The sequence below is a fragment of the Cyprinodon tularosa genome, unplaced genomic scaffold, assembly GCF_016077235.1.
Source record: "Cyprinodon tularosa strain WSP-4 unplaced genomic scaffold, ASM1607723v1 ctg104, whole genome shotgun sequence".
Classification (NCBI taxonomy): domain Eukaryota; kingdom Metazoa; phylum Chordata; class Actinopteri; order Cyprinodontiformes; family Cyprinodontidae; genus Cyprinodon; species Cyprinodon tularosa.
The window spans coordinates 1,456,224-1,483,100 of record NW_024037827.1 but is presented as its reverse complement, the minus strand read 5'-3'; the positions used below and the strand labels follow the sequence as shown (position 1 = coordinate 1,483,100).

Here is a 26,877-nt window from a genome sequence, read left to right as displayed (position 1 = left end):
TATTATTATTATTATTATTATTATTATTGTTAGTAGTAGTAGGCCTATATTATAGTTTGGCTATAACATAATATACTACTACTACTACTATTAACAATAATAATAATTATATAAATAGGCCTAAATTATAGTTATATATTATTATTATTGTTGTTATTATATTATTATTATTTATTATTATTATTATTATTGTTAGAAGTAGTTGTATATTATAGTTATATAGTAGTATAACGAGGGACTGAAAAATTTATATTTTTTCATTAGAATCTAATTAATTGTCTTTTTTGTTATTTTAACAGTAATAATCTCAACGTTTTGCTGTCAAAACTCACCACCATCAAATGAACTTTATTTCTAGACAGGGGCCAACAGGGGCCAGTGTGCCTGGCCCCTGTTGGCCCCTGTACTGAAGAAAAATGAATACCTAATCATTTTTTATAATGATAGATAGATAGATAGATAGATAGATAGATAGATAGATAGATAGATAGATAGATAGATAGATAGATAGATAGATAGATAGATAGATAGATAGATAGATAGATAGATAGTATAACTTGTGGCTCCTTTTCAAATTAAGGTGTTGCACTTTAGCATTAGGGTCCCAGTTTCCCTCTGAACTATCAATGATCTTGCAATTTGCAAACCTGCAAGTGGCTCTTTTTCCCCTTAAAAATATGGAAGGATTTACTATTGTCCCAATGTTTGTTTTTCAATATTTATTTGTTTTTGTTTTTTTGGTACCCCTATGAAAAACATATGGCCTAACCTCTATAAATTTGGTTTGGAACCAACCATTGCTGTTTATTGTGGTCAACTTTTTTAGGGCTTGCCACTAGCAATATGGCGGACATGCTGACGAACCGTTTGTGCTGGGATACCAAGCAGGCGGGACATCTATGTGGAGTTTGTCTATGTTGTAATAACAGCGTATGCACGTACAGCTAGCCTAAGCTACACACGGACACCAACCGACCTTGAAGCTGTCCTCTGATTACTTCTCACACCTTATTGGCTGTAGCTTCGGAGCTCCATCACCTTCCTGCATTCTCATTGGAGGAACCCCTGTCACTTAACCCATGTCCGCCTCTGGCCTCATTTGATTGGCTCTCAGCGGCCCCCCTTTCTCTCGGCGGTGGGTCGGTGCCGCTGTCCCTGGCCTCGCATGTTTCCCTCTGGATTCCTGCTTTCAGTTTGATACCCCCTCTTGTAGATGTGCCTCATTTGAACGCCTTTGAAGGGCCACAGTCGGGCGTCCGTGCAGTGGACTAAAGTTGCCCCAACCGTTTTATTTTGAGGCGTTTCGAGGCTACAACCCCGAACATGTCTGTCAGCGGATCGTCTGGGCCGATTGCCCGGCTCGAGGGCCGTGAATTCGAATACATGATGAAGAAGCGCTCGGTGACCATCGGCCGGAACTCCTCTCAGGGATCCGTAGACGTGAGCATGGGCCACTCGAGCTTCATCTCTCGGCGGCACCTGGAGATATTCACGGCCAGCGACGACGGCACCGGCAGCGGGGATTTCTACCTGCGGTGCCTTGGTAAAAACGGGGTGTTTGTGGACGGAGTGTTCCTCAGACGGGGTGCCCCTCCTCTGCAGCTACCGCGAATGTAAGTGCCCCCTCCAGCACCGCCGCCCCCGGGGAAACCAGGGGAAAGTAGCCGGACCAACAGAAAGTCTAACATTAACATTGAACAACATTAGGTTTATATTTTCGAAGAAGGGTCGAGAGGACCACGTGTTTTAGCATGTTAGCAAGAAGTCCGCATCCTGTTTCCTAAAGCCATTCTCTTTGTTGACATTCCTACTAGCAACCCTCCCGCCGTCATTCCACTCACATTCCACAGCCCACCCGTGGACCAGCTTCGGATTTCTCCCCCACTGCGCAGTTATTAACGCCAGTCGGTTAAACTTCTCAGCTTAATGCGGCAATCGTTGATGTTTTGGTTATTTTCACACCCTTCCAGTCAGAAACGTGTTGGTTGATGCAGTTATCTCCAGACTCTGTGGGTGTTTCCTACTGGGTATTAAGTTGTGAATGAAACTCCTCTGGACCTTTAGAACGTAAACAAACCAGCAGATCTCCGCCCTGCAGAGCAACACTAACACAAGCCGTGACCTCCAGTTCACTAGATCAGATTCACACTCAAGACTCCTCTGGCTGGTAAACAGGAGTTCAACCCTCATGCATGCATTAAAAACTCTGCCATGCACTTTATCAGCAATTCTGAATATTATTTAGTTTAAACGAATTTACAATCTGGTTCCCCTCAGCTTACCAGTGGATTTAAACTTTTTTTTTAAACCTATTGTAGTCAAAGGTAAATAGGCAAAACATAATTTATTTTTGGTTAGCATTAAAATAATTTTTATATCTCCTGATATGTGTTTATGAAGTCTATGAAAGTCATATTTAAATGTCAAACTATTGTGGCTTAAACATGTATATAAATATACTCTTTACAAGAATATGTGGTCCCAAAATGTAGAACATTTTTATAAAAAAAAAAATCCTGTCTTAAAATCTTTTTTTTTTTTTCGTTTTGTTATGCAGGCCAGTTAGTTATACATCAGCTTGTACAACTAAATTCAGCCAATCATATATCAGCAGTGGTTTCAAAAGTTCACACATTTGTTACTTAAGTAGAAGTATAGATACTGCGGTTTAAAAACACTCTGTTAAAAGTTGAAGTATCAACTTGACCTCCTTATTCAAGTAAAAGGGAAAAAGTATGTGCTCCAAAAACTACTTAAAGTATAAAAGTTTAAAGTAACCTTTAAAAAAATCAGCCAGATGCCGCTATATGAATTGAAAGCTCAATTCTTCGACTGTTTAGAAAAAAATGGACACACTCTTACCTGTGTCCGACCTTTCAGACATTTCGACGTCTTTTTCTGAATCCGACATTGTAGCATGGCATAGACAATTCACGTTAGCAGTGCTTGCTTCTGACGATTTCCTTTAGCTAACCAATGAGTGTTTGCGTTCTATGACTCATCCAATCACACTAGTTTTCACTAGATGTGGGCGGAGCCAATGATCTGCATTGGATGGAGCACATGACGGGAAATAAAGATTTATAAACGTTAAACCGAAGCCCAGAGGAACGAGTAACGTCTGTTTTAAAAATGTAAGGAATAGAAAGTAAAGATACTTGTGTGAAAATGTATTGAGTCAGAAGTAAGAAGAGAAATAAGTAATGGAGTAAAGTATAGATACCTAAAAAGTGTACTTAAGTACAGTAAAGAAGCATTCGTACTTTACTTGACACCTCTGCTTATCAACGGTCACCTATCAATCAAATGTTTTCGGTCATAGCATCTTGATTCATGTGTCACAGCTAATATACGCAACGGTTGAAATCAGAATCCTTTCCTTTCCCATTGAGTTGCGTCCCAGTGTTCACGGGGATGGACGTCTGTGTCTTCGGCAGGCGTAGAGCTAACAGAACTGGCAGCGTTGCGAGGCAAGGGCTCAAACATGTACGGCTGGAAGCCTTCTACACCAAACCAAGCTTCTGCCGCCCTGGCGTCCTCTTCCACAACATCTTCGTCCCCGCTTTCCTCCTCTAAATAAAAAATGGATGACGGAGGAGACTCATCCACGACCTCCGACACTAAACTCTCCTCCTCTTGCATGTTTCCTCTGTCCATAGCGTTCCTTGACAGCGTCGTTTCTAAGTCACCAATTTAGTGCTACTTGGTCAAATAATTTAGTGATTAATCGTTAATGGAGTTTAGAGACTTTTGGTCTTAAGCTGACAGAGCTACCCACTTAAAACAGTAATTTTACCAAATATATATAAATATTTTCCATTTAAAATAAAACACTTTTTAGTCTGTCAACATACTTTATCCAGAACTCCACCACTTTATCCACTCATTAAATCTACTTTAATGAGCCTTTTGCTATCTGATTATTAAGCGATAGCTGCCCTAAATTATTTTAAAGTACAAATATCGTATTGATCAACTAATTATTAAATATTATTAAATTTTAGAATCTTTAAAAGCTGAGTTTTCTCTTTTATTAAGAGGATCTTTCCTTAACATAAAAAGGATTTATTTTCCTTCTTTCCAATATACTGAGTCAAAAGACAAAGTACATTATATTTTAACGGTTTATTGTGCCAGCTCTATTCATTTCTGACTGGATAGAGAAAAAAACAAATGGACTGAATTAGAAAAGATGAGTACAATATGTGAAACGCTTCTGATTTCTAATGTATAGAGATCCAAAACTAAAGACTCTCTGTTTGCCACTTTGTGTCAAGAAGTGGACGCTAACTGTGATATAGCTTTCTGTTTTTAGTGTAATCCAGCCTGTAGTGCCCAGAGAGACTTTGCTGCTAGCAGTTCTTATAAATTGGGGGTGTGTTCTGGTTGCTCGCAGGAGACGGCTTCATGAAGTCCATCAACATAAAAAGCCTTTCCACACGCTTATGACGAACATGTTATTACTATTCTGTAACAAACACTTTGCATAATTCCCTCCACTTTAAATACGTCCTCACCTTCCCAGCACAGCAGAGAAGCTGCGCTGCTCCACCATAAAGCTCAGCTAAATGGGCACAGTTTAGGTAATAACTTAGGGAGTTTATCGAGTGTTTATATTTACAGAAGAACATAATTAAGTCCATTCTGCATTCTTGTCGCCATTAAAATGTAAATAATTCCTGATCGGAATCTGGATCCATTGATGTTTCCGCTTTAGCATCTGTTCTGACATTACTTCTATTGCAAATACCAGTGAAGCTCTGTTTAGGAATGAACTGTTGCACCCTCTAGTGGACAACGGTAACATTACTGTGAGTCGATTTCTTGTGTTTACGTCTGTAATCCTGACACAAAATTCTGATTTTACATTCCTTTTTGAAAAACCTTACTGTTCCCAAATAGCCGAGTTTGGTGTCGCCTATTAACCCAACTCTACAGAACATTCTGTATCAGTTATGAAAAAACTGGCAGTGATTACAGCAGACGTTATGACAATATATTAGTTGCGATTAATTGCCCATTTTTGTGCCTTTTGAATCTTTGCTTCCGTCACTCTGTGACCTTTGGCCTTTTGGGGAATGTTAAAAGTATCTGATGCAACTTTCTGCTGCTTTGGGACTATATCCAACTGGCTAAACATTGTATTAGCAGGCAAAATGCAAATTCATAACCTTTGGTTAGCATTTTTCTTACTTGCATCGGCTGATTCACGCACACGCTGGCCAGTTCTTTGGTGCATTTGGCAGTCTTCCCATTACGTGAAGCTGATGGATTGTCAATTTATGTAACATTTATTATTGTTTTGTTCTTATAATATAAAACAAAGCAGAGAAAAACAATACTGGGAGCAAATTTCTAAACAATAAACCTGTATCAATTCATCTCCACTTGGAATATATTAGCCAACAATGACTGGAAAAAAAGCAAAAGCCTCACACTGTAGCTGTAATTGATATATAAGCCCCATTTCCACTAACATCTGAAAACGGTTCTGTGCAGAACTTGGATCATTTAACGGTGCCAAGCTCGGTTCCTTATGACCGTTTACACACCACGCTAGCACGGTTCCTCGCCTCCTAGCGGCGATCTACGGTACTACTGCTCTCTAGTGGTAAACAAGCAAATCACGTTTGTAGAGAGCCAGACGAAGAAGGCAACCTTTGGTGAATTTACTTAACTTTTGGGAAGCGGATACGACAAACGATAATCTCATCAGGGCTTACAGATGCAGGAAATGACAGCACTCTTTGTTATCTGAGAATTGAGCCAGAACTGAACCGCGGCGAGACCTACTGATGAGCTAGTACCATGTTAGCGCGGATCGGTTGTGTCTGGCACGGTCCGGTTCAGTTGTGCGTGCCATTTACACTTAACACGGACCGATCTGGGCACGGTTTCAAAAGGGTAATATAAAGAGGCTATAACCTCTTTATATTTTGTGACCTTTTTTGGGTTAATAAAACCACACTTTTATAAAGTAGATCCATAGAAAATGATTTGAATAAGTCATCAACTGAAAATTAGACTTTTGAGCCTCTGTGTATAACTATTGGGCTATCCAGGGTGTGAAAGCTTGTTGGTTTTTTTACTTATATTTTTTTTTTTGAGGGATTTTTCGTTTAAATGGAAGATTTTGATTCTCCACATTGACTTGCAATTTATGATGCTAACATTAGCCTGGCTTGCTATTACCACCCCTATTTCTTTGTCTGTAAGAGACCAGAAAACTACAGTAAACAAACATGGCTAACTGCTAACATCGTTAGCACTACATAAACTTTATAGCACATACACCAAAGCCAAATTATTATTATTATAGTAATGGGCCAGATTGAGCTCCATTTATTTATTTATTTATTTTTTTCTTCTAAAATTGATTTATTTGAATTTCAGGACAATTTCAGAAGGAACTTAACTGAACCCTGAACCAGGTTATGACTCCTTTAAAATCCTCGGTTGTTACTGTGGGAAGAAAATGTCCATCTGGTGGTAGAGATGATGCTTTATGTTGCAGCAAAAATAACGATCTTTGTTTTTCTTCATCTTAAAAAAAAGCACCGCTCTTGTAAGAAGTTGCATCATTTAATTATTTAACTCTCTGCTTTGTGCCTTCCATCATTTCCTTCCTATTAAAGGAGTTTTCTTCACAGATTTCAGAGTTAAGGCCTGGATCTGGTTTTTCCGGGGGGGTGGGGGGGGTCTCTGTTCTACATTGCAAAATTCAGAAAACTGATAAAGTAGAGCTCTGTATGTCGCCTATTTGGAAAACGGTCATAAAAATCGCAAGACTTGCCAAACTTGAATTGGTGTTTTTTAGCTTAAACCGTTTGTGTGTTTTGAGATTAACTTGTCAGTCACAGCTTAAGCCTAAAGCTTGGGAAGCCGTATGATATTTTTCTAACAGAAGGCCTTTGTTTATTTGGCCTTTTCCACTTCCTCTAGTGAGTAAAACTAAAGATTACAGTCAAACTACCTGCATTACAATCTGAGGCAATGTTTGAGCATAGGAACTAAATGCTGCCTCTCTGTGCTTGGTTCTAGTTCTGGGTGCACAAAGTAGGCTTGAACTAGAAGATCTGAGTGGTATTAAGGTGGATAAAAAAGGATAAAAGGATAAAAAAATGTTAAAAACTATTTACCTGCTCTGATTTCATTGGAACTGTATTTCCATTAAATTAGATGTTTTTGGGCAGGATCTTCTTGATTTTATCCATTTCTTTTTTTTCCCTCAGTCTTTATGAACTCAAACCATGACCCATACAGAGACCTGGGAGCTCTACCCTGGCACGGTTAAATTAGCCAGTCTGCATAGTTTATCAGGACCCCAGAACAGTCCGCTTTCATTGGACCATTGCATGGAATGAAGGAACAGAGGATGCGTCTTAAAAGTATCGCGGCGCACAGCTACATTTACAGTAGCAACAGTATTTCTTCTTCCAAATCAGCACCATCCTGCCTTAAAGAACAATCTGTTGCTTGACGTGATCTAAAGATGTTTGAAAGAGAGAAAACCAACCAACCGGCAACTGACTTGGTGGTTTTATTTAGAACCTAAAGCCAATTTAAAGTTTTGATTTATGCTCTTAATTTCTTTTCTATTTCCTTTCTTTGTTAATTTGCATGTCTGTATTTTTTTTTCAATAAAGTTCTGTCATAAAATAAGTTTTGAATAAACCTCAACTTGAGGTCAATGGGCTTGTTACATGAAGCTACTTTGTAACAGGGTTTTATCCCCTCCACCTAATGCAAAATTTAATCCTAACATTTAAATGATAAAACTAAACTTAAGATGAATGGATTTAATTTGAATTTAAATTCCCTCCTAAAAATGGCAGCTGTATGAATGCATCCTGAGAGTTTCTAATATGGCTCAACATGCAGCTATTGCATTTAGTCAGTGTTTCTTTTTTTAGCTGAGTTTTTGCAGATTTTCCTGACGGTTTTCTTCTGGTTCCAACAGCCAGAGTTGTTTACATTTTCCTCAGACAGATTTGTTTGGAATCTGGTCGTGCCAAAATAATGGTTGCAGTTTATTCACAGAAGTGTCCTGCAATGTAAACAAAGCCTGCAGCTCCTGCCAGCTCTGTTCAGAATTTGCTCACTGTGCTCACATGTTGCACAATCTCCCAACATGAAACCATTTTCTAACAGTGAGAAAAACAGCGACTTGTTTTGACTTGATGCAGTTTCCGTCCCCGGTGAATGTTTTCCTGCCAGTTTGAAAGATTACAGTTTTCTTTGAATCCTCTGTAGGGTTGCAATTCACATGCATGCGTCCTAAACTGTAAAGTAAAATGAGTGACTTATAGAGTCATTTATTAATCCAACTTGGGCCTTTTCAGACATTTCATATTAAGGAAAATAGCATCAACTGTGTTAAGAAGCAGACTGGTAGCATGAGGGAACTTGTGGAGCTGTGGTTCAGGTTGCTGGTATTCCTCAGATTCCTCTCCGATGATGTAAGATTCAGTCGGCATAGAGGAACGACCCTTTTCCCCCGATTCCCTTCCTCCCTCAACCCTCTGTCCTCTCCCACACCCACAATTCCTCTCCAAGCTGCTGCTCTTCCTCTGTGTCTGTCCTCTTTTGTTTACATTCTCTGCAGCGCGGTGGGTGGGGGTGAAATTCAAGTGAAAGCTTTCAGCTGAACCAGCTTTGTTTGTTGCCGTCGTCGCGGCTTTGCAGCGTAGCAACTGTGTTTTCGTCATTTTTTTTTTCATAGTTTGTGGCTCATTGTTCTTGTGTGAGAAAAATGGGGTTATAAAAAGGGTTCTGTATAGTGCAGGAGGGGAGGGGGTGTTCAATGACATACTGAACTCACTTTGATTCTGCGTCTGTGGTCTTCATCCACACGCGGAGATCCACAGGCAGGAATTAAAAACCACAACATTCCTCCAGACCGGCAGTTTTCTAAAGCTTACAGCATCTAGTTTCATATGCAGACTTTATATTTACCCTTTTGGTTTTTTGCTTTTTAAAGAAAAAAGCTAATTATTTAAAACTTCTTCCAGCTTTTTTTCTTAATGTTCAGGATTTTCACATCTGCGATTGGAGTCCAAAACAACTGAACTGAGGGACGTCTGGCTTTGATTATTGACCCACATTAATGGCACAAATCACGCATGTTTTATCAAGCATTTTGTAGCGTGAAATGTTAAGAGTTTTTGTCAAGTGATATTTTTCAAAAAAAGAACAAAAGTCAACTAAAATAGATATGAGAACTACCGACCCAGTTATTAATAACTAGTGGGTTAAACTTTAAACAGAAGCAGAGTGTTTCTGTCAGCGGAGGTTTTAGAATCAGGGCGATTTATTCCAATATTCATTTTGGGGCCAGTTTTCAATAACCGATCAGGACACCCATATATGACATTTTCTCAACTTATTTAAAGGAGTCATCGCCCGGAGATTAAGATTTTTTTGATTGTCACAGTTTGTGTTGCACAGATACCAGTATCGGGCAGGGCCTTGATCCACCACTAAAATGATGGTATCGGTATCAGTAAGTACTGATAAATAGGGCACCAATACTATTTTGAGAGCCAAAAGTTTATTCAACTATTGTCACTCATTCCAGGTAGACAATAAAAAGTTCTACTGGATTCACTTTCTATTATTATTTTGCCTGCAAAGGAAGGCAGCAGCTTGAAGCCATGATTATTTTACATCTACGTAGTTTGCAGTTCTTCATATATACACACACATCACTTTCATACAGATGGTATCCGTATGGTATCGGTATTGGCCAATACTGCACAGCCAGGTATCGGGGCCAAAAATGGCATCTGCGCATCACTTGTCACTGGCCGTTTCTCAATATGTGTGTTTGTGCGTTCTCATGTGCTCGTTAAAGATCATCAGCCTCAGCCCTAGTACTGTTCCAATTCACATGAACAGCAGACCGAGAACAAAGATAGTCCCTGGATTTTGTTTTGGCCCCTCCCTCTTTACCCAGCATGCATCAGAGCAGACTTGTCCGTTCTTGAGATTGACAGCTGTCCCAGCATGCACTGCGGTAGCAGCAGCTTTCAATCGAGCGCTCCGTTGAAAGTTCTCTTTTCTGTTGCTGTTGTTCAATAAAAGTACGTTTTAAGATAATTTGAGGTGATAATATTATACTTTAAAGCATCACTATATGGTCCATTTACCGATTTAATGTGTAATTAAAAAAACAATTTCCGAAGTTGAGAGGACCGTGGCAACCAGCGGCGCTCCGAGGCTTACGTTAGCTCCTCTGCAGCAGCCCTCTCTCAGCGTAGCCGTGTGTGAAGTACCGCTGGGTCTGATGGCAATTTTTTTGGCAAACTGTTCATTTGATTTGTGTTTATCTGACTGTGTCCATCATTATTCCCCCACTAAATGAAAAAAGTAATAATTTATTATTATCTAGACGATTAATAAAAGGAGGTGAAATGCAGCTTTAGACGAGCCGAGCGTGTGGTGATGTCATCAGTACGCTTCTGTTCCAATTGACCCATATTTATGCGCCATGCTCCCGTTCTCACCAAGTCCAGACTTTCCTGTGATCTTCTCAAGAACATAGTTGGCGAGGAAACAAGTGGGTACTCACGTTCTAGTGAATTGAGAAACGGCCACTATGTGTGTGTTGGTGTTTGGCTTTAGTTAAAACAATCCGAGAGTCATGGTACCTGAAATCATGCTAACATTAGCCCACCTTGCTATCGCTTTTTCTCGTCTCTATTTCACCAAAAGTTCTGGTTTCCATCAATCAGGAACTGAGCTGCAGGCGGGACCTCATTGCTGCGCCTGCAAAAAAAAACAATGGTAACCAAACCATGGCTAACTGCTAATGTTTGCTAACGCTATAGCACACACAGGTTAAATTCTCATTCATATTATTGCAAGGAGGTAAAAAAAGTTTTGAAATGAAAACTGTCCAATGAGCTCTGTTTAATTTATTAATTTATTTTTTTTTTTACAATTAAACATCAGTTTAAGATCATTTCACAAGGAATGCATGTGTGAAATATCAGGTTAACAACATTTAAAGCTTAACTTGAATGAGATTTAATGTTAAATTTCAAAACCTTGTTACCTGATGTAGTTTAATAGGAAACAAAGAGCGACTTTAATAGTTTTATTTGTTTATTGGCCAGAGCCTGTTTCATTAATGCATCTTGTTAGTGTTTATGCGGGAAAAAAAGAAAAACCAGTCTGATGCTGCAGGACCATTTAGTAATATCTGTTCTGTTTGGATCGTTTTAGTTTTTTGACAGATTAACTGTTTTCTTCCAGATTTTTTTTTTTTTTATCTGGTGTTGAAACTCAGAACATCTCTGTTGCCTCTTTAGATAAGCCTAGGGGAATTATTTTGTTTTAATCAGCCTAACATTACAGTATTAAAAATAAGTGCGTTAGCATTTTATTTATAGATTTTTTATATTTTTGTTTTCCTTTAAAAGCGAGTTGCTTGGTTGAATCACTCAAAGTCATAGTGAAGTCATATTTAAATGTCAAATCATTCTGGGTTAAACATGTATATAAATGTACTATTTATCAGACGATATTGTCCCAAAAGTTAAAACAATTCTATTTTAAAAAAGTCCTGTCTTAAAATCTGTGTTTTTTTTGTTTGTTTTTTTTTTCGTTATCTTATGCAGGCCAGTTATTTATACATCATCTTTTACACCTAAATTCATCCAATCATATATCAACGGTCATCTGTCAATCAAAAAATTTTTTTTTGGTCATAGCATCTTGATTCATGTGTCGCAGCTAATATACGCAACGGTTGAAACCAGAATCCTTTCCTTTCCCATTGAGTTCCGTCCCAGTGTTCACGGGGATGGACGTTTATTATTCACCTGCTCTGCATCAGCTGCAACAGAACAAAAACAATATGAGGTTTTCCATAGCTATAGTATTATAAACATTTTAATTTATAGAATTTAATGTATCAGGATATATTGGGATATATCATGTTGTGAAATATGTATCATGATAAATGTTTCACCAACTTCTTGCCATTTCACACCCCTACTTTGCACTGCTTAAGAGGCCTATTTAAAACCCAAACAGGGCAGTTTGCCTAAATATGGTCAATATGGGGAGAAATATTCCATCACTCATTTCTCCTGGGTCATAGTTTCTGAGAGGAATCAGCTCTTAGTCCAGTTTTTATCTGCTTTTCTGAACATTTCATGTAATTTCTTTTGAATGCGACTTGTATGTACCAATTTGGGGTTAAGAAAAACTGGATTGTGTTTGATACTACAATATTTCATTTAGAGATGCGATTCAGTATCGATTTCCTGACCCAATGATTCGATTATTTTCGATACTCAAGGATACACCACGATACGATTCGATTAACTGGTTCTTTTTTTTTTACACCTTACAGGCTATACTTTCTTTTTTGAGAAACTACAGAAAATAACAGAAGTAGAGAAGTTACACTCTACCTATTACTATTAAAACCTCATTCACTGAAAAAAATTAACCCTGGATCTCTGCTCTTTTTGGCCCTCATGTCCCTCCGTCGTCGGACTAAACTCGCCCCCACTTCCTCTCCGCCTCGGCCGTATCTAGACCCACAGCGTGTAGCGCAGACCACGCTTAAATACTGAGCATAAATCAAAAATGTCTGCATCAAGCTCACTGCAACACACTGCTGTAAGAGTAGAACCAGGAAGCGAGGTAGGAGGGCAAAATAGGTTTAGCGCCACCGAAGCACGGGAGGGAGAATTACGTCCAGGAGCAAATGGATAAAAATAGACCGGAGGAAAAAAAACATGAATCGATTCTCTTGCGGACGTGTCGATGCATCGGATCGTTGACTGTTGGATCGATGCATCGATACAAAGCGACTATTATTTACACCCCAACCTATTACTGATCTATTAAACTTAAGTTGATTTTATAATATAAACCATTCTATTCAGATATGTTTGAATTTCAAGCAGACCTTTCTCTGTCTTTGTTCCACCAAACTGCAGAATGCAAAGCTGAGTATTTCTTTATTCCAGTGTTTTGCCTTCATTATTAGCACAGTAGCATAAAGAAGCTGACACCTTATTGATGTATATTTAGATTTCATTGTTCTGACAGTCGTTGGATGAGTCTGATGTTATTTTTATCTGAGAAGATTCGACCCTCCTGAGGTTCTACAGATTTGATGAAAACATCTGACTGTAGGAAGTGCTTTGGGCCCCTCCTGTGAGCAGCAGAGCTTTTTTAGATGAAGGTGGCACAGATACTGTACTTGCAGCTAATGCTGGCTTTGTGAAAGCCTGGCACAAGAAGACTAAAACGCCTTTCCTTGCAGACTTCAGCTGAATGGAAACCCAGCTTTTTGTGTGTTCCTGCGCCGTCTCCAGGGTGCCAAGCAGCTTAAACCCAACAGGGATCTTTCTTTCCATTCAGCTGTTTCCAAAGAACCAGACTTCCACCAACAGTTTGTCTTTTTTCATCCCTGTTAACGTCTGAAGCTAACCATCAGAATATTTCATGGTGTTCAGAATCACGCATCTTTTCCTTTCCTTCCAGGACATTTTTAATGAACATATGATTGTTTTCTGGGCTTTTCAATCCATTTATGTCAAGTTGTATACATAAATGATTATCAGTGATTAAATCTCCTTTTTTGGCCCCTTTTATCAAGTGAATAACCAGTCGCACTATTTTGCTCTGATCACCACATTGAAAAGTAGAACAAATTTAACTTTTTTTTAGATATGTAAACTATTTACTCCTCATCCAGAAAACAGTTTCTCACTGCAGCTAATATTAAAATCATAGAAATTACAATAACAGTTTTACAGTGTTTTGCGTCTAAAAACTGCGTCTAAATAAAGTAATACGCTGACGACTAACTTATTTCTGCATATATAGAGCGCTAAAGCACAAAGAGTGTTTATCGTTGCTGTTGCACCCATGTTTTCTTTCTGTTTTGCCCACACCCATTTCTTTCTCTATTGGGAGGCGGCGTTCATATGCAAACTATCGGATCAACCAAGTGAGACTTTGAGCTGATCCACCTGTGGGTGGGGTGGGGCAGCAGTGATGCAGCGTTTCATTGGGTACAAGAAGGAGAGAGTAAACGGTTCAGACAGACAGCCGTTTGGGAACCCTGAACCTGGATTGGTTCAGGTTTTTATAGAGCTGAGGTTACAGATAAAGATTCTTTTAGGTATTAATTAATTTATGGACAATTTTTTTGATCAATTAGAAAAAGTATTCTCAGTGGATTACCGTTTCTAAATAAACGTATGGAATTCAGAAAAAAAACGTATTGCACGCTGTATGAATTTTAAAAGGGAAAAAAAGGAATACACTAAATATACTTTCCTTCTGTTCTTGTTTGTCAGACTTGTTTCGTTTAAGTTTAACTTTCCCTGTCTCTCTTTTCTGCAGGTGCACTTTCAGGTTTCCCAGCACAAACATTAAGATCAACTTCACAGCCCTGTCCAGCTGGAAGAAAGCCAAGCGAGAGGCACCAGAGTCCCCAGTGAAACCAGTTCAGCCTCAGATCTCCCCCCTTACCATCAACATTCCAGACAACATTGCTCACCTAATGAGCCCCCTGCCATCGCCCACTGGCACCATCAGGTACCTTCACCCTGAAAGGACTCACGGTCCAGTCCTATTAGCTTTAAATCTGAGGTTATTTTGCAAATGATCAGACTTACAGCCGGGATGGACGTCTCCTGTCCCTGAGGGGCCGTGTCCTGCAACTTTTAGACGTGCCCCTCTTCCAGATCACCTTAAATTAAGGGATGAGATTAAAAGCAGAGCTCTAGAGGAACCTGACTGCACATTAAGGAGGTATTTCAGCTATTGATTCAAATGTGTTTGAGTGAAAGTGAAAGCCCCTTTGGGAAACTCCTCCAACTCCCATTGTCATTGTGACACAGCACACACAAGTGAACACTGCACACCATGAAATTGCATTTATGCCTCACCCGTGCAAGGGGGCAGCCCTCAATGGCGCCCCAAGGGAGCAGTGTGGCGGGACGGTACCATGCTCAGGGTACCTCAGTCATGGAGGAGGATGGGGGAGAGCGCTGGTTAATTACTCCCCCCACCAACCTGGCGGGTCGGGAGTCGAACCGGTAACCTTTGGGATCCAAGTCTGACACCCTAACCGCTCACCCACGACTGCCAAAACCTGTTTGGCCAAAACCTGTTGCAGGACCCCAGCTCATGGGACCTAAAGTGGCCTATTCCTGCGTTAAAGGGATAACAGTCTCCTATCCTCACATTCTGCATTAATCTGAGAAAATACATTCATTTATGGAAATCATCTTTTCCATCAGCACGTCTCATCCCGTTGCTGCTTAAGTGATTGCAGCGTTCCCACACAGCCAGGGAGGTGGGCTAATTTGCATAGATGCCAGTGAAAAGCGTGTCACTGCAGCACAGACTGCAGATGAGCAAACCAGGCCCTTTGTTTTATTTTAAGCTCCGAATCCTGTCGTTTTGTCCTGATTTGGTTCCGTCTTGTTTCCTATCGACAGCGCTGCTAACTCCTGCCCCTCCAGCCCGCGGGGGGCGGGCTCCTCAGGCTACAGGATGGGTAGTCGCATGGTCGGCTCTGTGGAGCTGCAGCTTATTAATGACAACTCCCAGCCTGAGAACGACAAAGATGCCTCTGGAGGAGACAGTCCCAAGGTGAGGGGTGGCCCACTCTGCTTCATTACATCAGTGGGGGGGGGAGTAAGTTGGTCATTGCGCCTATAAATAAAAACTGAGACAAAGCTCTCTGGCCTTTTCTTTAAAGATAAATGTCATTGATCATTACAAAATTATCAAACGTCTCTTAGATTCTTGTTTTTTATTGGTTGTTTGGTTTGAAAATCCTCTAACAGGCCGAGTTTAAGACTTTTAGATTAAGGTAACTTCATTCTAAATGGGCCAAAGAGAAAAAAGGCGTCCCTCAAGGCTACATGCCAGGCCCGCTATTAGTCTCGGAAAAATATTTCCAACTCATCTTTATTTTTTATTTTATTTTTTATATGAATAACGCTGAACAGCAATCATTTCTTTTAAATTACATAAATCACTCCATCTGTATTTTCATTTTTTTAATTTTAACTCCTTTCAAGTCCAGAAACGACAACTTTAGCGTCTCAATAACTGAAATATCAGAACCAACGGAATAAGGTCGACAAAATGATATATATTTTAGCTGTTTTAATGTACCTGATGCTTAGTTACTGATAAGTGTTCATATAAATACTCAGAGGGGGCATCAACCTTGTCTTTTAACAAATAAAAAATTGCGATCTGTAATCCATGAGTGCTTCGGTTTCTCATCACTAAACTTAGAACTAAATTAGAGAAAGTCTTCAAAGTTTGGCTAATTTCACACCCAACCGGGTTTGTTTGTGTTTTTTTTAAAGCTAAAGTTAATCATTTTGTTTTGCTGCCATCACTTCCTGGTTTGATCTTAAAGGCGATAGCTACAAGTTTTAACTCCTGCCTGCCAGTTAGTTGCGCACACACACACCCTTCTTCTAATGCTAACCATATTCAACATTTAGCTTACCAGTTAGTTAAGGAATCAACATCCTTTGAGGCCCTCTGAGCCTCTTTGCTTCCTCAAGTCGGCTCCAAAGCTTAGAAACTTGAACAGAGTCCACCGTCATTATGCTTCTTATTGAAAAAGCACTTTTTCATCTCTCTTATGAGTTACTAAAGATTTAAAATAGAATCTGTTTAGGTTGAGTTTGACATCGTAATCAGGAGTAAAAATTTATCACAAAAATATTTGCATACTTTACGTACTTTGTTCTTCAGTAAAATAAGTACCGTAATTTTAGGACTATAAGCCGCAACTTTTTCCCTATTTTTCGACCTTGTGGCTCATCTATGGACTTGTACAGCTAACGGCCACTAAGGTAATACGGTACCTAAATCTATGGATTTTACCATCCACCATGTTGACGTCACATTTGCTACAACACACAAGTAGCCACGCCGCGGGAATGAGGACGTCCTCCGGAAGCAGACTCCGAAAAAAGACGGACATTGCGAGTGCAAGACAGTTTGTGTGAGACCCTCATTATGGAAAACAATCGTTTAAAAGCATATGATGCAGCTTTTAAGTTAAAGGCAGTCAATTTGGCAGTAAACGAAGGAAATGGAACCGCTGCTCGTAACCTTGGAAACAACGAGTCAATGTGAGACGGAGACGCCAGCAGGAAGAACTGTCTCAACTCAATTGTGTTGAAATGTTAATAAATAGGAGCTTCCCCAAACAGTTGCCTCTTTCCAGACGATCGTCTCTGTGCATGAACCATATAGTAATTAAACATAAAAAAACGTGCGGCTTGTATATGTACAAATCATGCAATTTAGCTTCTGCGGCTTATAGTCCGAAAATTGCGCTACTTTCTTTCTGCGAAACCCTTTGTGTTCTGTGGATTTAGTTTGCTTAAAAAATGTATCGTTTTGATGGAAGAAATTGTACCTACGACCTTTAATGATACTGCAGTCAAATTTAGTTAAGAAACTAAAGTTCATGAGTTATTAGCGTTTACATTCTCTGGTTTAACTGCTCTTAAATGAAGTGTTATTGACTGCTGGGTGTTTTCTCTGCTCTGCAGGACGACTCCAAACCACCGTACTCCTATGCACAGCTGATAGTCCAGGCCATAACTCTGGCTCCGGACAAGCAGCTCACACTAAACGGTATCTACAATCACATCACCAAGAACTACCCGTACTACAGGACGGCAGACAAGGGCTGGCAGGTTAGTTTGGACTTCCTGGTTTTGGGTAATCTGCGCCGTGCGACGCTTCGGTTTCCTGATGTCTCTTTTTATTGTTGCAGAACTCGATCCGTCACAACCTGTCTCTGAACCGTTATTTCATCAAAGTGGCGAGGTCACAGGAGGAACCGGGAAAAGGTTCCTTCTGGAGGATAGACCCTTCCTCAGAGGCCAAGCTCATTGAGCAGGCTTTCAGGAAACGAAGGCCCCGGGGGGTGCCCTGCTTCAGAACCCCACATGGACCCCTCTCCTCCAGGTCTGTCACATTAAAAGAAGAAAAAACTATTTACACTTTCACACACTTCAACCTCAGTTCATTATGTTGGCTTTAGACAGGGTTCCCACAGATCCTCCTTAAAAAGTCTTAAAAGGCATTGAATTCTTACCTGAGTGAACTTGGCCCCCCCACCTTCTTGAAATCAGACAAAATTAGTGTCAAACGTTTGTGCAGCAAAAATTGTTGTTTGTGCTGCTTTGGCTTTGAAGATATTAATGAAAATGTAAAGGTCAAAAGGTCAACCAGCCCCCCACCTTCTTCAAATTAGACAGAATTGGTGTCAAACGTTTGTGCAGCAAAAATTTTAGTTTGTGCCGCTTTCATTTTAAAGGTATAAAGAGATGTTTCTAAAGGTCATCAAAGGTCAACCAGCCCCCCGACCTTCTTCAAATCTTCAAAGCCAAAGCAGCACAAATGAAAATTTTTGCTGCACAAATGGAGCTGAGTTGATTGACACCTATTTCGTCTGATTTGAAAAAGGTGGGGGGGCTGGTTGACCTTTGATGACCTCTAGAAATCTTTCTTTATATCTTTAAAATGATAGTGGCACAAACGAAAATTTTTGCTGCACAAACGTTTGACACTAATTTTGTCTGATTTCAAGAAGGTGGGGGGGCCAACTTCACTCAGGTTGAATTCTTCAATATAAAAATAAGGCCTTAATTGGTATTAAAATCTCTGAAATCGGTCTTTCATAGGTCTTGAAATTGTTACCAAGTCATAAATAGGATTTTATTTTGTAGTTCATATCAAAAATTTTTTTACATTTACCGAGCGGCTTCGCTGTAACCATTATTAGTTCCATCCTCACAGCTCAACCAATGAAAACGATGTTGCAAACAGACCTTGGGCCGATGCGCCGATAAATTTTTATCTGAACAATATGGGGAAGTGTAAATTCAATGAAAATTGGCTATCCAGCCGAGAGTTTTCTGCATGGCTAAAAACATTACCAGGTAATGTATATGAGGAATGGCGTATTTTGAGCGAGAAGTCATTTAAGCTCTGAACGATCGGAATCAAAGCTGTGGAGTCAGACATGTGAAGAGGGAAAAACAAAGCACCAAAAATCAGGTTACAGTGAAGCAGCAGCTGTTTCTCACTTCTGTCCAACCCTTGTCTCTGCAAAGCCTCTACAGCATCTCAGACGTCAAAAACAGCACCAGTAGCACCAAATCTCCGGATAACATTTGGTGGTTCACCTACAATTAGCTATTATGGGATCAACGATCTCGAAATAAGTAAAAAATGTCATAAATTAGGTGTATTTACCCTTAATTTGAGTAGGTTAATTAGATAGTTTGCCAATAGAATGAGTATTTTTACTCTTAAATAATAGATAATATGCACTTGAAATAAGACAAAGCAACTGTGTTTTCTTATTTTAAGTGTAAATTGTCTTGTTCTATTGGCAAAATGTCTTTTACCTCCTCAATCCAAGAACAAACACACTTATTTTAAGAAAAAATGACTTATCTAGATTTAGGTTTTTTTCCAGTGTAGTTGTTAAAATCTATCCAATTAATAATAATAATCCATCTGTTATTAGTGTGTTTTTAGCTTTATCCTATATGGAAAGTTTTTCAAAATTGTAAACATTTCTACTGGGCCAGAAAATATAAATGTTGAGGTTTATGTTAAAATATAAATCTGTCTCAACCAGGTGTTTTTGTGTTTGTTTGTTTGTTTGTTGTTGTTTCTTGTGTTTATTGTAAAGTTGGTCTTAAAGTTTTATTTGAAGGGACACAGTCTTAAAAAGTCTTGAATTTGACTTGCCTTATGTTGTAGGAACTCTGTTTAGAGCAAAGAAAATCACTGAATCATTAGAATCCATGATTAGTAGAGTCTGGTTTTCAGCCATCTTTACTCTGATACCATTAAATAAAACTGTAACAAGTTACCTTCAAAAGTCGTCACATAAATGGAGCCTTTCTGTTTCTGGCCTCTGAGGTTTTTTGGAGAACAACCAGCTTTAAGAAGCTCAAGGAGCCCAGATGATGGATCTGGGATGAGTTCAGGTTCAACTTAAAGCAGGGTTAGGTCCTAAAACAAAACCCCAACATCTCCCACATCTACTTAAATCGATCATCTGAACGTGGAAAGGATGGAGCAACTGCAGTCCTACCAAGACTTACAGGTGCTGGTCATAAAATTAGAATATCATGAAAAAGTAGATTGATTTCAGTGATTCCATTTAAAAAGTGAAACTTGTATATTATATTCATACATTACATACAAACTCATATATTTCAGATGTTTATTTTGTTTAATTTTGATGATTACAAATGACAACAAATGAAAATCTCAAATTCATCATATCAGAAAATTAGAATATTACTGAAGACCAATAAAAACAAAGGATTTATAGAAATGTTGGCCAACTGAAAAGTATGAACATGAAAAGTATGAGCATGTACAGCACTCAGTATTTAGTTGGGCCTCCTTTGGCCTGTATTACTGCAGCAATGCGGCGTGGCATGGAGTCGATCAGTCTGTGGCACTGCTCAGGTGTTATGATAGCCCAGGTTGCTCTAATAGTGGCTTTTAGCTCTTCTGAATTGTTGGGTCTGGTGTATTGCATCTTCTTCTTCACAATACCCCATAGATTTTCTATGGGGTTAAGGTCAGGAGAGTTTGCTGGCCAATAAAAACAGGGATACCATGGTCCTTCAACCAGGTACTGGTAGCTTTGGCACTGTGTGCAGGTGCCAAGTCCTGTTGGAAAATGAAATCTGCATCTCCAAAAAGTTGGTCAGCTGCAGGAAGCATGAAGTGCTCTAAAACTTCCTGGTATGTGGCTGCGTTGACCCTGGACCTCAGAAAACACAATGGACCAACACCAGCAGATGACATGGCACCCCAAACCATCACTGACTGTGGAAACTTTACACTGGACTTCAAGCAACGTGGATGAAGTGCCTCTCTTCTTTTCCTCCAGACTCTGGGACCTTGATTTCCAAAGGAAATGCAAAATTTACTTTCATCAGAGAACATGACTTTGGACCACTCACCAGCAGTCCAGTCCTGTTTCTCTTTAGCCCAGGCAAGACGCTTCTGACGCTGTCTGTGGTTCAAGAGTGGCTTGACACAAGGAATGCGACAGCAGAAACCCATGTCTTTCATACGTCTGTGTGTGGTGGTTCTTGAAGCACTCACTCCAGCTGCAGTCCACTCTTTGTGAATCTCCCCCACATTTTTGAAGGGGTTTTGTTTCACAATCCTCTCCAGGGTGCGGTTATCTCTCTTGCTTGTACACTTTTTTCCACCACATCTTTTCCTTCCCTTCGCCTCTCTATTAATGTGCTTGGACACTGAGCTCTGTGAACAGCCAGCCTCTTTAGCGATGACCTTTTGTGTCTTGCCCTCCTTGTGCAAGGTGTCGATGGTCGTCTTTTGGACAACTGTCAAGTCAGCAGTCTTCCCCATGATTGTGTAGCCTATAGAACTAGACTGAAAGACCATTTAAAGGCTTTTGCAGGTGGTTTGAGTTAATTAGCTGATTAGAGTGTGGCACCAGGGGCCATCAATTTTGAACCTTTTCACAATATTCTAATTTTCTGATATGATGAATTTGAGATTTTCATTTGTTGTCATTTGTAATCATCAAAATTAAACAAAATAAACATCTGAAATATATGAGTTTGTATGTAATGTATGAATATAATATACAAGTTTCACTTTTTAAATGGAATTACTGAAATCAATCTACTTTTTCATGATATTCTAATTTTATGACCAGCACCTGTAGAGGTCCAGATTGACTGCCTGGGAAGTGGAGCATTATTCAGAGACGCTACGTGACTCTGAAGGAGCCACAACTCCAGTGGAAGATTATATTCAATCAAGCTTTTATAAAATATGTTGAGAAGAACACGAGAAGGAAGAGGATCTGTTCAGATGAGAATAAAACAGCTGAGCTAATGTTCACCATGAGGAAACTAAGACTGCACATCACCCCACCGTCAGACATGGTGGTGGCACAAGCATGATGTGGGGAGCCTGCCAATCCAGTTTAAGTTTGAATCTCTTTGCAAACAAGAATGTGGAGAAAAAGTAGAAGTTCAGAGCTGGAACAGCTCCAAAAGACCTAAAACTTGAAGCCCAGAGAAGATAAAATACTGACTGAGGTGGGGGTGACTGACCACTGTTTACATTATTTATGTAAAAATGATTAACTAAATAAATTGCTGTTTTATTTTTCTTCTGCTGCACAATCAGGCTCCACTTTGTGTTGGTTTATCGCCTGAAATGTGTAAAGATATTCCTTTTTAAAATGTAGCTTTTGCTTAAAGCTCATGCAGAGCATAATAAATACATGTTTCAATATAAAGTCACAACCTTTAAAAGTTTTTAAGGAAATATAAATGTTGACTGTCACACTTTTAGACCAATAAAAATGTTTTAATCAAAATAATAAAACTAGTAGGATCTGCAGTCTGCCTAATGACCTGCAGGGGGCAAACCTTGCACTTCTTTCTGTGTTCACTTTATGGGATTTCTAATCCAGTAAGAGTGTAGCTGAATATATGTAATCTGTGGGGATGAAGATGAACTGATGTCTTTAATTTCTGTTGTTGATTATTTAGGAGCGCCCCAGCTTCTCCCAATCATTCAGGGGTTCTCTCAGCTCACTCCAGCGGGGTCCAGACCCCAGACAGTCTATCTCGAGAGGGCTCCCCTGTTCCCCTTGAACCAGATACTTCTTCCGCTCCCCCCCCGGTTTCCACCACCACAGTCCAGCCCAAACTGGCTGTGATCCAGGAAGCACGCTTTGCACAAAACACACCAGGTAGGACCCCTTATTACGCATCATTCTGCTTCTTGCATCAGTCTTATCCAGGTAGTTTTATGTCACTTTGTGACGTCATCAGTGATATTGATCTGCATATCAATCCTTCAGGCTCGCCTGTTAGCAACCAGCCGGTACTCATAGCAGTCCAGCGTCAGTTACCTCAAACCATTAAGCCAGTGACTTACACCATGGCCTCCCCAGTGAGCACCAGCAGCTCCCAGCCCGCTGTCCAGACTGTCCACGTCCTGCAGCAGATCCCAGCCGGGTCCACGGTCATCGCCCAGCCCGCCACCATCATCAAGAGCGAGCCGCAGGAGAACGGGGAGCACACGGAGGTCAAAGGTAAAGATGCTAACTGTGAAGAAAGTCGGTTCCTTTCTTTTCTCACCGGGGGGGGGGGAATAGGTCAGGGGAAAAGTTTGTTTCTTCCTTTGTCTTTCTGTCTGTCTCTTTTTCCATGTTTCTTTTCTTTTTTTTCTCCCCAATTCTTTGTCTTTCATTCCTTTTCTTTCTCCTATTCTTCCTGTCGTGTCTTTCTGTCTGTCTGTCTTTATTTCTGTCTGTCTTTGTCTATCTGTCTTTCCTTCCTTATTGTCTTTCTGTCTCTGTCTTTCCTTCCTTCCTTCCTTCCTTCCTTCCTTCCTTCCTTCCTTCCTTCCTTCCTTCCTTCCTTCCTTCCTTCCTTCCTTCCTGTCTTTCTGTCTCTGTCTTTCCTTCCTTCCTTCCTTCCTTCCTTCCTTCCTTCCTTCCTTCCTTCCTTCCTTCCTTCCTTCCTTCCTTCCTTCCTTCCTGTCTTTCTGTCTCTGTCTTTCCTTCCTTCCTTCCTTCCTTCCTTCCTTCCTTCCTTCCTTCCTTCCTTCCTTCCTTCCTTTCTGTCTCTGTCTTTCCTTCCTTCCTTCCTTCCTTCCTTCCTTCCTTCCTTCCTTCCTTCCTTCCTTCCTTCCTTCCTTCCTTCCTTCCTTCCTTCCTGTCTTTCTGTCTCTGTCCTTCCTTCCTTCCTTCCTTCCTTCCTTCCTTCCTGTCTTTCTGTCTCTGTCTTTCCTTCCTTCCTTCCTTCCTTCCTTCCTTCCTTCCTTCCTTCCTTCCTTCCTTCCCTTTACAAGATTATCAACATGCAAATTTAAAAGGAAATGAGTTGAAAATGTACGAGAATAAATAGGCAGGTTAATAAGAGAACAATCACATTTTCTGGATTATAAAGATTCAAATTTAAAGGGGAAAAGTAGAAAATTTACCAGACAAACTCAAAATTACGAGAGAAAAAAATACAAATTTAATCTATCATTCATTTTAACTTTAGAAACTACCATGAGGAGGCCATTGTACCATCTGTTTCCATCACTAAAGCTTCCTGATTAATGCTTTATGTAGCCTACGTTAACGTGTATCCTAATATTGCAATATACTGCAAATGTAAATGTTTAAATCTCACAAATTTGATACTTTTTTTCCTCCTAAATGTGCTTCTTTTTTCTTATTTGTTTGCTACTTTTATACTATACTATATTTGAATGTTTTATATTAATTCTCGTAAAATTCCACTTTAAACTGAATAATTTAAATTCCTTTATATATCTTTTTTTCTAACGCCGGCGTAATCAGGGCCATTCAAACTGTTGTTCATCGGACCAAAGTCGTCGTCTCTGATGAAAATGAAGATTTTCATTTAATTTAGAAATCAATGTTTCTGGAAGCTTGTTTTGGATCAGAAGTTTCCAGAACCTGCGACGGTTCTTGGCGCCGTGTTTTCTGCTGCTGTTGCTCCGCTGGTTTCGGAGCAATGCAGATGACCTGCAGGTTGTTTTCAAAGGAAACTGGGCTTCCTGGAAACATCAGCAGATCCGCATGCTAATCTCCTCCATGCTACGCTGCAGAGATGCAGTAACTATCGCAAAATAGCCTCAGCAAAGCAATCAGAAACCTGATATTACTGTTTAAAATGTTCTAAAACTCTGAATATCTGAGCAATATTTATCAGAAATCCAGGAAAAAGGCTTTAGACATTTCATTCTGTTTAATGGATCATTTAACAAGCAGAAGAAGGATCAGACTTTTTATATGGTTCTAATATCTAAAATCTACAGAAACCTTATTTTATCCAGTTTGTTTTCAGAAAATAAAAATTGATAGAATTAAAAACTGTTGTTTATATTTTTATACCTGATTTGTATTTTCTGCTGGTTTCAGTCAAAGTAGAGACTGTTTCAGCCATCAGTGCTGTCGGCGCCTCCAGTCGCATCATCCAGAGCTCCCAGTCGGCCACGCCCCTGCAGACGGTAACCATCGTGCAGCAGGCCCCCGTGGGTCAGCACCAGCTGCCCATTAAGGCCATCACACAGAACGGCCACAGCATCACCACCGCCCTCCAGGCTCCTTCCAGCCAAGGTGAGGCCCTCAGGAGCCAGGGTCCGCTCTCCTCCGGCTGCAGTCTGCTGTTAACTCTTCTCTCTTCTCCCTGCCGCAGCGAGCCCCCTCCACCTGCTGGCGACCCACGCCTCTGCCTCCGCCTCCCTCCCCACCAAGCGGCTGAACGGAGACCAGACGGCGAGCGAGCAGCCGGACGCCAAGCGCGTGAAAACCGAGGAGGAGTCGGCACCGACCGCCGCGGCAGAGACGGACTCGCCGGCAGCCAACGACCAACCAAATTAGTCCGTTCGACCTCTCAACACAGAACCCCACCACGCCCCCCCCTCACCCACCGCCTCTCTTTATCTCGTCCCCGTCGTTTTTGTTTCTCCTCCTCCTGCAGCTCAGAACCACGGTGCCAAACGGAGAAGACCTTTTTCCCTTTCAGTTCGGTTTTCCTTTAAAAGAACAACAAATGGCCACCATTGAAAAACAGGAATGTGAGGAACAAAGAAACCTGAAGGTTTTCTGTGTGCGCTGTGACTGAAGCCAGAAACAGGAAACCTTTAGCAACAGCAAACCCTTAAACGAGCCGGGCTTCGACCAAGCGGAGGAGGCCCGGAGTCGTTCAGGCTGGACGCCGCCTTTCTGTCGCATCTACCTCAGAGCAGATCGGAGCAGCCAGCAGGAAACGCCGCCCCCTACCCCCGCCCCGACCCGTCACAACCGATCGGGACGCGTGACCAACCGAGCGACGAGTACGACGAGCATTCAGCAATTAATATTCTCAGTTTTTCTATTCCTAACTAATAAATAAAGTCAAAGGGATCAACTTGGAGCCAATCTGTAATTCCAGGCAGCTAGCCTCTCACATTACTGACCCTCCTTAACCGCAGCTGTACGTAGATATGCAGTATTCTGTTGTTCAAGATGTGGATTATAGCAGTTTTTTTAATGTATTTACACTTAACTAGAAAAATTATAAATTAAAGGAAGCTTTCAAAGCGCTGACATTTCAGAAACTAAGTTAGAGAACTTTTTACGTGAACTTTTCATTTGTTTGGTGAAAACGGTGTAACAGTTTTTGGTAAACTTTCTTCTGTCCCCCCTCCCCTCCCTGTTGTTTTGATATTCCTTCATATTTCAATACTTGCACAGATCTCCATGTGTAGTTCCGGGTTTTCACCCCTGCATGTATCCGACCACAGAGAAGTCATTAACAAAAAAAAGAGACCAGAGCTGCACTTGATTAAATGTCTTTCATTTCCCCCTGCTCCTCTTCTTCTTTTGTTTCTGTCAAATCCCCCCCCTCCACGGTCCCTCCAGGCTGCGTTGATGTTGTGGTGTTGGCAGACCCCTCCTACTCACACATCCATTTGCTTGATGACGTATTTTGCGACCTGGCCAATCTGTTTTTCTGATTGTACACGTTCCAAACAATAGTAAGAAAAGAAATTGATGTTTGTTCTGCTTCAGTGGAGAAATGCTTTTTTAAAATAAATTAATTTAAAGTCTGTATCCTTTTTTGTTTTGTTTTTTTGGTGAACTTGATACTTTAAATGAGGGTTAGGGTTAAAATTGTTAACTTTGAGCGCAGTTCCACAATAATCCAGAGGAGGGCAGTATATACTTTATTTGTTTATTATTTAGAGTGACTTATCTAGGAGGACTCACGGCATATTGCTTTTTTTCTAAATTCATTTTAAGGATAAAAAAATAAGTAAGAGCAT

General features: G+C 40.3%; 1 protein-coding gene across 1 annotated transcript; it reads left to right on the top strand.

Moving 5' to 3' along the window:
- Window positions 1–1,117: 1,117 nt before the first annotated feature.
- Window positions 1,118–26,665, top strand: LOC119782031 (forkhead box protein K2-like). The gene is made up of 9 exons (XM_038282774.1): window positions 1,118–1,613; window positions 14,374–14,568; window positions 15,477–15,630; window positions 17,568–17,714; window positions 17,795–17,988; window positions 22,596–22,798; window positions 22,910–23,143; window positions 24,989–25,186; window positions 25,266–26,665. The coding sequence occupies exons 1-9, from the start codon at window positions 1,324–1,326 to the stop codon at window positions 25,448–25,450; spliced, it is 1,800 nt and encodes a 599-aa protein (XP_038138702.1). The 5' UTR covers window positions 1,118–1,323; the 3' UTR covers window positions 25,451–26,665.
- Window positions 26,666–26,877: the final 212 nt, after the last annotated feature.

Bases quoted from the DNA above. Each gene is read 5' to 3' on its own strand.
- LOC119782031 (XM_038282774.1), top strand. From the start codon at position 1,324: ATGTCTGTCAGCGGATCGTCTGGGCCGATTGCCCGGCTCGAGGGCCGT. The intron at 23,144-24,988 runs GTAAAGATGCTA...TGCTGGTTTCAG, and splicing joins GGAGCACACGGAGGTCAAAG to TCAAAGTAGAGACTGTTTCA. The intron at 25,187-25,265 runs GTGAGGCCCTCA...TCCCTGCCGCAG, and splicing joins CCAGGCTCCTTCCAGCCAAG to CGAGCCCCCTCCACCTGCTG.